This window comes from Zophobas morio, unplaced genomic scaffold (genome assembly GCF_036711695.1).
Source record: "Zophobas morio isolate AGI-343-1 ecotype UQ-CSIRO unplaced genomic scaffold, CSIRO_AGI_Zmor_V1 ptg000004l, whole genome shotgun sequence".
Classification (NCBI taxonomy): Eukaryota; Metazoa; Arthropoda; class Insecta; order Coleoptera; family Tenebrionidae; genus Zophobas; species Zophobas morio.
Genome location: NW_026972109.1, coordinates 18,195,567 through 18,210,061, shown reverse-complemented (window position 1 = coordinate 18,210,061; position 14,495 = coordinate 18,195,567). Strand labels below are relative to the sequence as shown.

The window sequence follows — 14,495 nt, the reverse complement described above, 5'->3', positions numbered from 1 at the left end:
CCTTTCAAGAATGTATCGACACCCAAATACTCGTCGTGATCATGCAACAACACTGGAGTGTTATTAATAGGAGAAAAGCCAATAGCAGGAATACCAACACCTCTCACGTACCGGCTGTCAGTACCACCCGGAAAAATCTGAGGTTGCACTTTAAGACCACTACAACAGGTACTGTATATCATGACAAAAACCCAATGGGAACTCACAGGTGATCTACGGCTTCCTTAAATGCGATCCAGTACGGGTTAGAACTGTCTAGTCTTGAAGGAGGCACTTGGGGGAGTTTCTGTTTGTACTCAATCCACACTCCAGAGCCGGCCTCTTTGCACCACTGATTGATAGTTTCCTCCCATTGTGTAACATCGACGTTTATTGGTGGAATGCGGCAATCAACTGCAATTACGAACTCTGGAGGGACGACGTTATTTTGCACACCCCCCTAAAAACCACTATACTTAGTAAATTTTGAATAGACAACAACGGGACAAGTTATTGGTGCAAATTTTACCTGATGGTTACATCTGGTTTGCGTAAAAAAACTCAGTTAGTTTTGTATCAATACAATTAGAAAAAATACTCACTCTCATTTGAGTGACGTTCAGCGTGATGACGTCACCGACAGTCCAAGAAGGATTATCATCCAATTTTTGCCTCTCCTGTTTTCGGAAAGCGAATAACTTGTTCAATATATACGCAGCTTTTTCCCCTGCTGTACCATCCAACAGCAAAGACCCGTGTCCTGGGGTTCCTGGACAGTGAATGTGCAAATCTACATACACTTGTTTTTCGAATTCGTGACTTAAATCTTACACCAGATGCATCTTTCGCCATAAAACAAAACGAACTCTTCTGTTGGACTAGCCATTCCTTCATCCAAAGCGATCCCTACGTTCAGTTTTTGGAAATGTTTAGTATGTACGAATTGTCGCATGCCGTCAGCTCCACCGATTTCTTCGTCTAGTAAAAGTCACTGTTTTCACTGAAACTATTTTCGGATGGTCTTACCTGGCATGAAAGATATGTGTATGGTTCTTTTGAGAGTGATTCCGCGCTGTTTGAGTCGTCTGATTGCTTCGAGGTACTGGATGCCCACGCTTTTCATGTCTTGGGTACCTCTGGCGTAGATTTTTTGATCGTCTATGTTGGCGCTGAATGGTTGGTGGGACCACTTGTCCTCGAAAACGGGTACCACGTCCATGTGGCTGTTGAGGAGGATGGTTGGCCAAGTAGGTTCGGTTCCGGTCCATGTTAAGATCACGATGGGTTTTCTTGGTACCACGTAATGAATTTGGATGGGCAGATCCAGACTTGTTGCTTGTTTTGTGAGGAATGTGACACAGGCATCTAAAATATGGATACGATAGTACCAGAGTTTTTATACTAGGGTATGAAGCAACACATTGTATAATATAAAGATAAAAAAATTAGCTTAGTTGTTGACATTATTTAGATGTTTCAAAACTTATTTAATTCATGATTTTCCTTTTCCTGTAAGAAACCCGGAAAAGTATTGGACAATAAATATGTATACGGAACTTATTTACGTGTAGTACAAGAACTGTTTTCTTTTTTTTGTTTCATAGCATGTATTTTAGTGTCCTAGGAAAAACACGTAGAATTTGGTGGCAGGGATGTAGTTTTAAAATTTCAATCCGCTATTAAACCTTTAAAACTCGTAAATCACAAAAAAAAAAGTATTTCTTTTTTAGTGTAAATATGCAAGAGCACTCGATACATACATATGTATGTGTTGAGAAAGAAACAAAATGAAACTTTGTAAATAACTTCTTGCCATTTCTTTTCTGCGAGTCACAATTACTTATTTCAACCCCTATATTTTCACCGAAGGCTACTTACTGGGCATGGGTCATTTTATAATCGTACCTAACTTTGCTCCTGCGCCGTCCAACCGTCATAATCACGATATAAATTTTAAGTAGGACAAAAATAACGTTTTAATTATATTTTTAACATAACTTTTTTTTTAGTTTACTTATCATATGAGAACATCTGAAGCCCACATTATAATTAAGTACTTTGTTTTTTTTTTAAGGAATATATTAACAGAAAATAAATTACCAGCCAATAAGCTGAAAAATATATTGTTAATCACAACACGTAACAAAAAGATATTTGTTTGCACTGAATTAGGTTTCTGTGTGTCAGATTCGATTTTATTTGTGTTTCGACGACAAAAAGGGACTGTTTCGAACACTAACTTTCATTTCTTAATCAAACAATTTTTTTATAACCAATGGCATCAATAAAAAGAAGATCAAAGACAGTCGTGCATTTTTGAAAATGTGTCTTTTATTGAATTTCCGTTTTGTCAGAATACCGTCAATTTGAAAGTTTGAGTTGAAAATGCAACAATCAAAGACAAACTTTAAAAAATCTATGGCTGTCTTTGATCGTATTCTTATTGCTCTCTTGATATTAGTCCCATGGCTGTTATTTTTTACAGTATTTATACACTATTGGCATTATTTCTACTATTTTATTTTTGGACTATTTTCACATTTTCTCCACGTTTTACAGATATCCACAGTTAGTACAATACAAATATTTCGACTTTCTGTTTCCATTTGTCTGTTAATGATTTTATAATAGACATAATCTACGGCGCTGATTACTTTGAAATTTTAAATGTAATTTACGATTGATTACCGTGTAGATGGTGAAACGATAATCAACATAACTAATTCCTCTTAAAATATTTCAAAATTGTTTCTTGAAATATGAAAATATTGAAGTTTATACCCCTTCGGGGGTTTTTGAGTTTTTGGGGATACCGGAAGAATGATTCATTCAATGTCCATAAAATTCGCACAAGGCAGTAATCAAGCAATAAATTTATTTGTTATTTTATTTATTATTAAATCGAATGATCCGAAAAAGCTCGATGGTACATTGTTACGAAGGTTCTGAACATTTGAAAATATTAAACTTCAATATGGAAGAATTAACTTCGTAATTCTTTAATAATGAACTGCATGTATCTCTAATAAACAGTTAAATAATTAATTGTTAATAATTTAATAATAATTTGCTAGAATACGACATACAATGGCATTTTTTACTGTTGACAGATGCCATTTTTTATCAGTTATAATATATTAAGTGCATCGCAATGTTATCGATAATTTTGAGCAACAATAACTCGAATGCTTGTTGCATTGAAAACGCACGAGTGCTTTAGCACGAGTGCATTTTTCTTAGGCAACAAGCATGAGAGATTATTGTTGTTCAAAATTATCGATTTCATTGTGATGCACGCAATATATTCAACAGATTATTGCAAGAACAAACATTTTAAAAATAATTTTATAATGATTTACGAAGTAGTTTGGTGTGCGATACTATGGCGACGCAAGTAAATAAGAACAGCCATTTTGCAAAATTTGTGTGGGTTTAAAAAACCATGTCCAATTTTCGTTTTGGTCGTAACACGCCAAAAGAAATTGATGATTCTATTACAAACATTACGCCGCTAAATACGAAGAACTCACGAAATTCAATCTGGAGGCAATTTGAGAAGTTTTGCGGTGAACGCAAATATGTTTTTGATGGAAACACTTCCACGGAAAAACTAGCATTCATCCTCAAAGATTGGGGGTACAATATGAAAAAAGTCGATGGTAATGACTACAAAGAAGCAGTAATAAAAACGATGTGGAATGTAACGGCAAAGCAGTTGCAAGAACTGTATTTCAATAAATTTGGTATAAAGTTTGATCCTTTTGTTGACCTGGAATTCAAGGGTAGTAGAAATGCACGCGACGCAAAACGCCGGAACCTACAAATACAACCGGAAAAACGCAAAACTAGTTCCTCAATTTTGACTCTAGAAGAATACAACAAGATTCTAAAGATTTATAACGAAGACACGCCAGATGGTTTACAGAAAATGTTTTTTTATGTGGCTGGATTAGAATTAGCTTGGAGGGGATGTGAAGGTGTTAACGTTACTATCAAACATTTTAAGGAAGAAAGTGATAATTGTGGTTTGCCTACGGGGCGAATAGAATACAATTGTATTTTTTCCAAAACAGCTCAAGGAGGTAGCCATAAATTAACAGACAGCAAATGGCTTGCAACAAACACCACAGATCCTAGAATTTGCCCTGTTAGGTAATTAAATACTGTTTCAAATACAAAATAATAATTATTTTATTATTTAAGGCTCTACAAAAAAATGCTGAGCAAGAGAGGTAAACATATAACCACCGATCGTTTATTTTTAACGCCAAATCCTGCATGGAGAGAACCTAGTTCTGTAGGATGGTTCAAAAATTCACCCGTTGGAAGGAATGAAATGGGGAAATGGACAAGAACCGCCGCAGAAGAAATAGGCATCGACATAAAGAAAAAGAAGATTAGTAATCATTCATTACGGTCAACTGCAGTGTCGCAACTTGCAAAAGCGGGAGTCGGTGAAGAACAGCTTATAAAGATTACCGGTCATGCCAATACTTTCTCCATCAAACCATACCTTCAGCTCGATGGAGATCATCATTATCAAATGATTGACAAATTACGCGCCAACTCAACGGCTATGGAAGAGTCTAATAACAAATCCACAAATTGCGCACCGTCTGCTTTGGTACAAATGTCTAAAAATATAGTTACTACTTCACCAAGCACACAAACCCCTGTAAATTACTACAACTGTACCATAATTAATTACAATTCTTAGTTTCATAATTAAATATTTGGTTAGTAACCTCTTGTTTTTTTTTGCAATTAACTGGTACTTGCTTATCTTATAGTTGGCACATCTGGCTAGTGATAATTATCGGTAGTGGTAATTGCACAGTGTGCAATTATCACGTAATTGTATGCTGATTGGTTGAATTTACAAATATTGACGCGTTTGATTGGTCAGTTGACATCATGTGACATGTGAGTGCAATAATCATTTTTATTGCGATTTGAGACTGTCATTTTAATTCACATTAAAACATCAGAATTATGACGTTAATTTAATTTTTTTATAATTTTAACATTGAAATTTAGTATTTTCAAAAATTTGGTTCAGGGGTTTTGTAACCATTTTTTTTTAATTTTTCAGAGCCTTCTTAACAACGTACCATCGAGCTTTTACGTCATTTTTGGATCATCTTGTATAAACCAATCTATCCATCCTTAACAAGCATGAATACCATTCTAGTTGTGATTTAATATTTTTAATCTTGTGAGTTTAGAATGTCAAAAAATATACAGTTCGGAAACAATTTTAAAATATAAAATATTTCTTAAAATATTTATGCTACTTGCTTCAAATCACTGATTAATTGGCGTCACTTTATTGAAAAACTTAATTGCCTATTCAGGACAGTATACATATGTTAAAAAAAAAATGTATTTAATCGGCAACCCGAGAGATCGATGCGCGCTCTGGCGGAGAAAATGCCAACTGTCACAAGGGGGATTAGTTCTTGTGTAAGTTCATTTGGTTCCTTATTCGAAGACAACAAATTATATACAGTAAATTCACTTCTTGCCGAGTTATTGGCCATTTATCAAAATACGTATTTGACTCTCTTCTCTACCATAGCTGAAGAAAAACGCCCCAAGAGTAACAACTATTGCTGCGTGCCGCAATGTAAAAGTTACTATTCTGGAAATATTTCTTTGCACCACTTTCCAAAGTCTAACAAAATACTGCGACAAAGAAGTATCTTCATTCATGACGGTGTGCATCAAACACTTTACCTTTGAAGATTTTTTCTTTAACAGGGCTGAGTTTAATTTCTCCATAACAGTTTGCATAACCTTAATATGTTTCTTTAAAACTTTATAGCGTGTACTATAAAGAGGCACAGATTTAAAAAAAACTACAATTCCCAGTGTTAATTTACCAGAAGCAACATATACAAAACCTCAAAAGAAATAAACACAAAACGAAACTCAAACGAAATAAACTTACTTATTTCGAAACTACACACAAACCAAAAAACACAAAACGTTCCGAAACGAACAAAATAAACTTTACAAAATGGCAAAAAGCACTAAACAATCGCATCCACAACACAACCACTCAATGGGAGTGCAATTGTTTATCCCGTTTACATCGTCCATGTTGGTTTTTCGCAGCGCCACCTACATTCAGTTTTCAAGCCCAATAGCAATGGTTGGTTGCGCTCTCAAGGTGAGGTAAGATCGATGCAAATAACTTTTCAGGTTGTTTGAAATTTATTTATGCACAACGCATTACTTAAAATTTTCAATATTCAAAGCACAAAATTATGTATGTTGAGAATTGTTTTATACAAGATAGGTAATACTATAGAACTTTACTTTAACATGACAGCATCCATTTAAGTAGCGAAGTATCAGATACTTTCTATCTTTTTTGATAAATTTACATAGATTGTATTTGTTTCAGTATTACTAGGCAAATCAAATCTGCATGCAAAGTCTCTATTTTACACTGCGTACAAGATTTTAAAATTTTATTTTTTTGTAAATTTTTCGTAAATGCTCTGACTTTCAATGTTCACTTTTGTAATTTCAAAAACTGTAAGACTTCAAATTGGTTAAATTAAAAAAAAAAATTGCTCCACTTTGTGCTAGAAACATTCAACATCTAAAATTTTTAAAACCACCAGTACAGAATCGAAAAAGTAAAAAAAAATTTATAAGAGCGGTTTCACACATGCAGTCTCATAAAATCAGGCAAAACCCATCTTCGTACGACGGGCTTTTTCGAAACGTTCGATGACCTTCATTATTCCCCCATATTGGTCAATTAGAACCGATAATTTGAAATGTTTGAAGTATTTTTGTTATGCCGTGGTGGTTATTTATTTTTAGCGTCGGTTTATCGCGGCTACGGAAACCTTATTTAGTGGTCTGATACTAGCATCCGGTGGCATCTTTAACATGAGTTGTCGTAAATTAAAACGTCATATCTGCGTTCAGGATTAATTACCAATTAGAAAATAACATCGAAATGTATGTCATGTAATTTAAAACACTATTAATGAACAGTTTTCGTTTGATTTCTCATTTGTTACATCTTTTCGAAAATTAGCAATTTTTACGTACAAACACCACCGACATTATTAATATTTCAAGGCAACAAATAGTTTGGAGAACCAAGTTAAGGGGTCAAACACTTTTAGGTGATAAACTGATAAAATACCAGTCTCTAGTATTACTGCTGTAAATTAGTCTAGTGGTGTTTAATCACATAGAAAATGCATTTCATTGGCTGAATATTTAACTTCTTACTGACACTTTCTTTAAATTTATAGAATACTGTACTTTTTGTAATTCAACACGTGGAGTGAACGTCCTTAATTATAAACTGTCAAATATTTCCTCAATTAAGCATATTATCTGAAATGTTACACAACAAGGTAACAACTACATGTATTTATAAAGTTTTGATTTGGCAAAATCTGAATTCTGAATCTGTAATGTTACTAAAATTACGCCAACCCACTAAAAGTAACTTCCATTTGAAACAAGGTGCCCATGAGTTACAAAATTATTGTTCAAAATTTCTTGTAATCGTTGTCCAACCTTGAAATTCCATGGCATTACAACATGTCCTCAACAATGTAAGATTTTATGGAATTAAGGTTTGGCAATCACCTCCCAAATTTCCAAACAAACGCTTCCAAACCATGTTGATTAATTACAATAATTCCTACATACTTAAACTAATAACTATTTTTGTAAATTGTAACTTTATTCAACGTTTCAAATAAGTTGATTTCTTATCTCATTTTACTTTCTTTTACTGAGTAACTCAGGAACGTCCATTTTCGAACAGCCATTAACAGGACAACAACAAATTTAAAAACAAATAAATATTACTTTGTGCATGTCCAAATATGAACAAGTCTTTATGATATGGAGTCAAATGAACCTGAGATACTCGAAGAACTGACTTAATCTTCGAAATGACCCCAACATATTATCACCATTTAACGCCTCAGTAACCAACAACTACTGCTTATATGTTAAACAAACTTTATCATTAATATTCCATAAAAGTCAACAATAAGTGAACAATTACTACCTTCAAACAAACGCACAGCAGGCTAGCTTCCACCCAAGCGACACTTTTTGTGGTTATAAAACCCCAAAATAATGACCTCCTTATCGAATAACTCCATTTTTCTTCACCATCAACCTCCACTAGCACTCTATTAGCAAAAACACCTGAATTTTTCCCCAACTTCGACATTCCACACCCAAAAACCGAAGCCAAGCCAAGTCGACATCATGTCATGACCTGTTAAAATTCCTCGCGATTTTTCCGCCCCCACAACGAAGGGATTTTAATAAAAACAGCTACCCTTAAAGCTACAGTCTTAAACAACAACTTACCGTAATTAACATCCGGATGTACGGAGGCAATCCGCAAATATTCACAAAAATTTCTGACAGCTTGCGTGTCGAACGCGTCTTTACGAACAGCTGACAACGAAGACATCTTACGAGTAAAATTCCAAAGTAAAATCGTCGCGACGGCGTCTTTAAAAATACACACACTCAAATCCGACCAGCCTGATCCTTTTATTTCGCTATTCAAGGCTGCTGGAAACGTTTAATCAAATATAATTTGTTTGGTTGGGCTTTATTAATCTCGTTAGCGATAAAATCCGGTCAGACGGTTGGACGAAAATGGGTTTTATCTGTGGTAAGGAACAGGTGTTTTTTTCAAGTGGGATAATACATTTGTATCGGTTAGAGGCGACATTGCAACAAGAAGTGCTTGCAGATGTTTATTTTTTGATAAAGAGTTGAGGGTTGAATTTGAAATACGTTTCCCGCCTGGGTTTAAAAAAAATTATCAGCTGTCAAGCACACGCATACGCGTGCCCAACCAATCAGGTTGCATCTTTTCGTGTTTTGACATTTTGCACGTGTAAACGACCATGGCGGACAAGCGTCAGAAGTTCAAAACAATTTTTGGTTTTCTGAAAGAAAACATTACAATTGAGTGTTGTGAAGTGAAATTTTGGAAGAATTAACACGAAATAAGTACATTTGACTTCATGTAGTTGTCAAGGTTTTGTATGTTGGTTACAATAAGTGAGTACTTTGATGATTCCCATTTATCAATTGTTATTGTTTGTTGTTAAAACCGTCACAAATGGTCTTTGCCAGGAAAGACAATGGGGCCCACTGAGCAGTTTAAACATTAAACAATGTGTGTTAAAGATATCAGAGTACATAATTACAAAAACGCATTGCATGTTGCACGGGCATGTTTTTATTTAAATATTGCACTTGAAAATAATTACAGTTTTCATTTATACTACAGCAATGAATATTTCCTTTTAACCAGTTCTGTTTTCCACATTAGCCAGAACAGGTAAAATCCCACAGTAAATCTCTATGCCTTTCAGAAAAGTATTAATTCCCAAATATTCATCGTGGTCATGCAGCAAAACTGGAGTGTTATTCATAGGCGAAAAACCAAGTGCTGGAATTCCAAGAGCTCTTACATAACGGCTGTCTGTCCCACCTGGGAATATTTGGATTTTCAATTTAATCCCCCTGCAACCATAATGATAAAAATTTATGAAAGTTGTTGTTTTTATAACTACAGTTTGTCACTAGCTTCCTTGAAGGCTAACCAATATGGATTGGAATTATCGAGTTTTGTTGATGGAACTTGAGGTTGCTTTTGTTCATATTCTATCCATATACCAGAACCTGCTTCTTTGCACCATTGATTAATGGTTTCTTCCCATTTTTTGATGTCTACACTTTCAGGAGGGATGCGACAATCAATAGCAATGGTAAGTTCTGGTGGGATAACGTTTGTTTGTACACCGCCCTGGAATAAGTTAATAAATATTTATTACAGAAATGGGACTTTCATGTATCATTGAATTTACCTTACAATCATATCTGGTAGCATAAAACAAATATAACATTATTTTTTAGTTAATAATGCTAGATTTAGGTTCAGGAGTGTTTCTATTGCAAAGTTGTACTACAAGAGTGTCTTTTATACCTAAGTACGATTTATTTACGATTTGTAGCAGATGTTTTATTATTTGTGAAAGTTTGAAAATATTTTGCAAACATGGTTTTTTCTTCAAAGTGAGAAAAAAAAACGTATTGAATAAAAGACACTGCTATTGCAATGGATCACAAGAATTTTAAAAGTAAAACAAATTTACCCTCGCTTGCGTCAAATTCACAGTGGTCACATCACCGATCGTCCAAGAAGGATTATCCTTCAATTTCTGCTTCTCTTGGTTTCTAAATTCATAAAACTTTTTCAAAAGATACGCCACTTTCTCTCCTGCGGTATTTTCCAGCAATAACGACCCGTGGCCTGGGTTTCCAGGGCAATGTATGTGAAGATCTACAACACCCCTTTACTCTCTACAAGATTTAATTCCTCTATTAATCTTACGCCAGATGCATCTTTCCCCATTAAACAAAATAAACTCCTCGCTTGGACTAGCCATTCCTTCATCCAAAGCCAACCCAACATTCAAATTTTGGAAGTCCTTGGTATGAACAAACTGCTGCATTCCATCCACACCACCAACTTCTTCCTCTAATCCAAAAATCCTCTCATAATATTAATTTAAAATTTAGTCAGGCCTCACCTGGAACGAAGGATAGGTGGATGGTCCTTTTGAGAGTGACGCCTTGTTGTTTTAGCCTTCTTACAGCTTCCAGATACTGGATGCCCACCGACTTCATGTCTTGCGTTCCTCGAGCGTAGATGTTGTTTTGTTCGTCTATGTCGGCGGCGAAGGGTTTATGGGTCCAGTTATCTTCGAAAACGGGGACGACGTCCATGTGACTGTTAAGCATAATCGTGGGCAAATTTGGCTGGGTCCCGACCCATGTGATTACCACGATGGGCTTTGTGGGTTTCACATGGTAGATTTTGACGGGGAGGCCCAGGCTGGTTGCTTGCTTTTTAAGGAATTCGACGCAAGGTTCTTAAAAAAAAACAGTGTTAGAAAGTCGCATTTATGTTTAAGGGAAGTTAAAATTAATAATAGTAATTCAATTAAAAAGTTCTTAAGTTTCAGTAGGCATGACATACGCCACACGATTGGCATCACTGATCTGAAAATGATATACCGTCAATTTTAGTGTGGCGAAATGACGTTATTTCGGTTATTAAAAAAATATTAACTTTTTTAACTTTATAATTTAAAGTTGAAATTCATTTTCATTGTCTAACTCAATGCAATAATATAGTTGCAATAATTTTTTTTTTCACGGTCGGAATCAATACATGATCGTTTTCCAGGTTGGAACCGTGTAAATTGAGTTTTTGGGCTCAACGTTTCGCACACTTCCGTAAGTGGCATCTTCAGGAGCATAGTTAAGAATAAAGCAAAAGAGCACGGTAACTCAGTATGTCAACCATACCAGAGGCGAAACAAAAGAGTAGACGTACAACGTCAGGTCTTTTAAGGATGCTATTATCAATGTTATAATTAAATTTTATATCCCTAATTTTTCGACTGAATATCATTAGATAACATTTATCTTTGTTCAATAACAAATGGTTATCTACACACCGCTGAAAGGCTTTGTCAATGCTTTGTTGCAAACGGAGACAGTCATCATAGCGTTCAATAACACAATAGATCTTAAGGTCATCAACAAATAAAAGAGAATGAACATCAATCACGTCAATAAGGTCATTGATAAACATACCAAACAACAGCGGCCCCAAAACCTAGCCCTGGGGTACTCCAGATTGCTGAACAAAGAACTTTTATTTGAAATCATAACAGTAACAAAGAGAGAACGCTCATTTAAATAGGACTTCATTAATAATATTAGGGAATCCGAAAGAGCAAAAAGCTCTAATTTCTTTACGATGGTCAATTTTATCAAAAGCTTTAGAAAAATGACATTCACATCCAAAGCCCCACACAAAAACTGTAATGGAAATCAGGTTAGTTTGAGTAGATTTTCCTTTATCAAAACCATGCTGATTAACTCCAATCATTTGTGAAATATGACCTGAAAATCTGAAGTAAATTACATTTTCAAAAATCTTTGTAAAATTGCAGAGGATTGCCACAGGCCTATAATTCTATAATTCGAAATGTCTGATTTATCCCCCTTTTTGTAAACAGGAAAAACCTTCGAGATTTAGATAGAGGTTTAACGAAAACATTTGCACATTCCATTATAACCAATGCTGGAATTTCGCCTGGGCCACTTAAGAAGGGGGGTTTTAGCTTTTTTAGTCAGTATTATCGCAAACTGGGGGAATATAACCAACTAAAATAAATACATTGATTGAATTTATTATTATTATGTAGGGGCAGAAATTGCTTTAAGTTATACACCTAATTAGAACAAAATAACGATTCATTTAAGTTCACAACATATTCAACTACTGACTCTTTTGCAATATCTTTGTCTATGCCTGCTATTCTAATACTAGGATTCAATTGTTTTAATTGCTTCACTGTGAGATTACTTGTGATCAGATGTTTCATTTTATTCCAATCCTCAGTATTCTTGCAGTTTATGATTAGTTGATTTTGTCTAGACTGCCATTGCGACACGTTTTTACACTTGATATGCCAATGTTTGACTTAACAGGATCTATTTTATGTAGATGTTTTTGAGTCACAGATGCTGTTTGTTTAGGCTGGAGAATAACAGATGATAACGTCTTATTGATAACAGTTTCTGCATATGTAGGGACTGGAACCTGGGTATTACTGAGAATAGATGAATTATTAGAATTAATTTCCTGTTACTTAGTTACTGTTAGGACTCAATTGATTCATTTTATTTTGCAATTAGAGACATACATTTATCCACCGAATCGAGTTTTAATGAACCATCTGAATATATTCATTACATAAATTTAGAACTTTTAAGTCAGCATCATCGATTTTTAAACATTTAGCGTGACATTTGGACATGATAAAAATTTTAAAGTTTTATCGAAGTTTTTCAGGGTAACTTCGCATATCTTACACGTCGGCATTGAAGATAGAAAAAAGTGAGAAAAAGTCTATCAGCTGATAGCCTCAACGGTGAAATATCACCGGGAGGTTAAAGAACAAGATAACCCAATTAAACTACTGTACATGCAAAATATAAATCTGATGCTGAAAAAAATCACACCATTATCCTTCGATACATCTTGCATAACTAAATCTCGAATGCTCAACCAACCTAACTTTTATAATGAATCTGAGGAAACTGCTCACCACACGTCCGCCTTGACACACATACTGCAAAGATGCTAAGTTGAAATCAGATGCTAATAACATGTGTTCAAAATTTGGTATCGTTCGTTGATAGTGATAATACGAACATGCAATAAGCCAGACTTTCAAAAATTGGCGGTCATGACAGCCACATGACGTCATACACAAAATGCGCAATAAATAAATCCAAAGATGTTTTCCATGTGAGAGTGCTTTTTGCATTTTTCAATATTTCACTTGTAATAATCGATAATACTTTTGATTTTGTGACCAATTTTCATTTCTACATTTTAATGCGTATATTATAGTAACCCTTGGGAAAAACTTCAAGTTACGCCTCTGTCTTTTTCGTACACCTGTACAATTATTGAGGTTATGTTTCAAACATTAACTACGTTTAATATTATAAATAATTAAAAAACTACTTACCATAATTGATGTTGGGGTGTACAGAAGGAATTTTTAAATATTCACGAAAATTATTGACAGCTAGAGTATCTAACTCCTTTTTCTGTGTCTCGGTAAGTGAAGACATTTTGCACCTTAATTTACAACTAGCAGCAAATAGTTGTTACTATACTACGTTCTGTGGCAAATATACCGTACAGTAGTGTTACTAGGACGTCTTCACTTTATGATACCTTTTGTAATCAAGGTTGCCAAAAATGTCTTGACAAATATATAGAGCGCCCGTGTTTTGCTTAGCTTAAATGATAAATTGTGGTTTATGAATACACAATAGAAAGTGTTTACTAGTAGTTTTGGCGTCTTGATAATAATTTTGCTTACGTGCCAAGATAAGTACATATTTTTATCATTTTCAGATATGTTCATTATCATTATGAATATTCACATTTTTACTTCCTGAAGAATGGCGTCTTTCATGTTTTCTCGACGTTTCATCGCCTCTAAAGTACGAAAAAATAGGTCCCGCTTACGTCGATCTGTCGATTTTTATTGGACAGATAATCTCGGAAACTAGGGGGACCGATTATTATCATATTTTATACCTATGTATGTGAAAAATGTTGTGTAGGTGATGGTAAAAATAAGCTGACCGGAATTTGTCGGATCAACCCTACCAATAATAGGATGACGTCATCTCCAAAATTTACAATAATTAAATTTAAAAAATAACATACTCCTGTCAGAGAACATAGAGAAGCGACATAGAGGCTGATTTTGCAAAACCACCCTTATTGACATAGGAGTCCTCAACCGCCAAAGGCAAGCGCCAAATTTAAATAGTCGATGCCAATAAAAACCTTGCTTCACTATAATTGCAATTCGTGTGACCTGAATGAAAGTGAA

The 14,495-nt window shown here is 34.6% G+C and overlaps 2 protein-coding genes across 2 annotated transcripts in view; both read right to left on the bottom strand.

Annotated features, from left to right (window-relative positions):
- The window catches only part of LOC135144348 (uncharacterized), a 45,095-nt gene extending 36,503 nt beyond the window's left edge, over window positions 1–8,592 (bottom strand). The window contains exons 1-6 of the mRNA XM_064076394.1: window positions 8,344–8,592; window positions 1,006–1,344; window positions 811–957; window positions 582–769; window positions 207–439; window positions 2–159 (exon numbers count right to left, since the gene is read on the bottom strand). Of these exons, the coding sequence (XP_063932464.1) occupies window positions 2–159; window positions 207–439; window positions 582–769; window positions 811–957; window positions 1,006–1,344; window positions 8,344–8,449 (1,171 nt within the window). The 5' untranslated portion in view covers window positions 8,450–8,592. The remainder of the gene's footprint in view (window position 1; window positions 160–206; window positions 440–581; window positions 770–810; window positions 958–1,005; window positions 1,345–8,343) is intronic.
- A 617-nt stretch (window positions 8,593–9,209) lies between these two features.
- On the bottom strand, window positions 9,210–13,921 carry LOC135144381 (aminoacylase-1-like). The gene is made up of 6 exons (XM_064076429.1): window positions 13,614–13,921; window positions 10,590–10,931; window positions 10,391–10,537; window positions 10,152–10,339; window positions 9,570–9,802; window positions 9,210–9,519 (listed from the first exon to the last, which is right to left on the bottom strand). Exons 1-6 carry the CDS (start codon window positions 13,717–13,719, stop codon window positions 9,300–9,302), a joined length of 1,236 nt encoding a protein of 411 aa, XP_063932499.1. The 5' UTR covers window positions 13,720–13,921; the 3' UTR covers window positions 9,210–9,299.
- Between the last annotated feature and the right edge of the window lie 574 nt (window positions 13,922–14,495).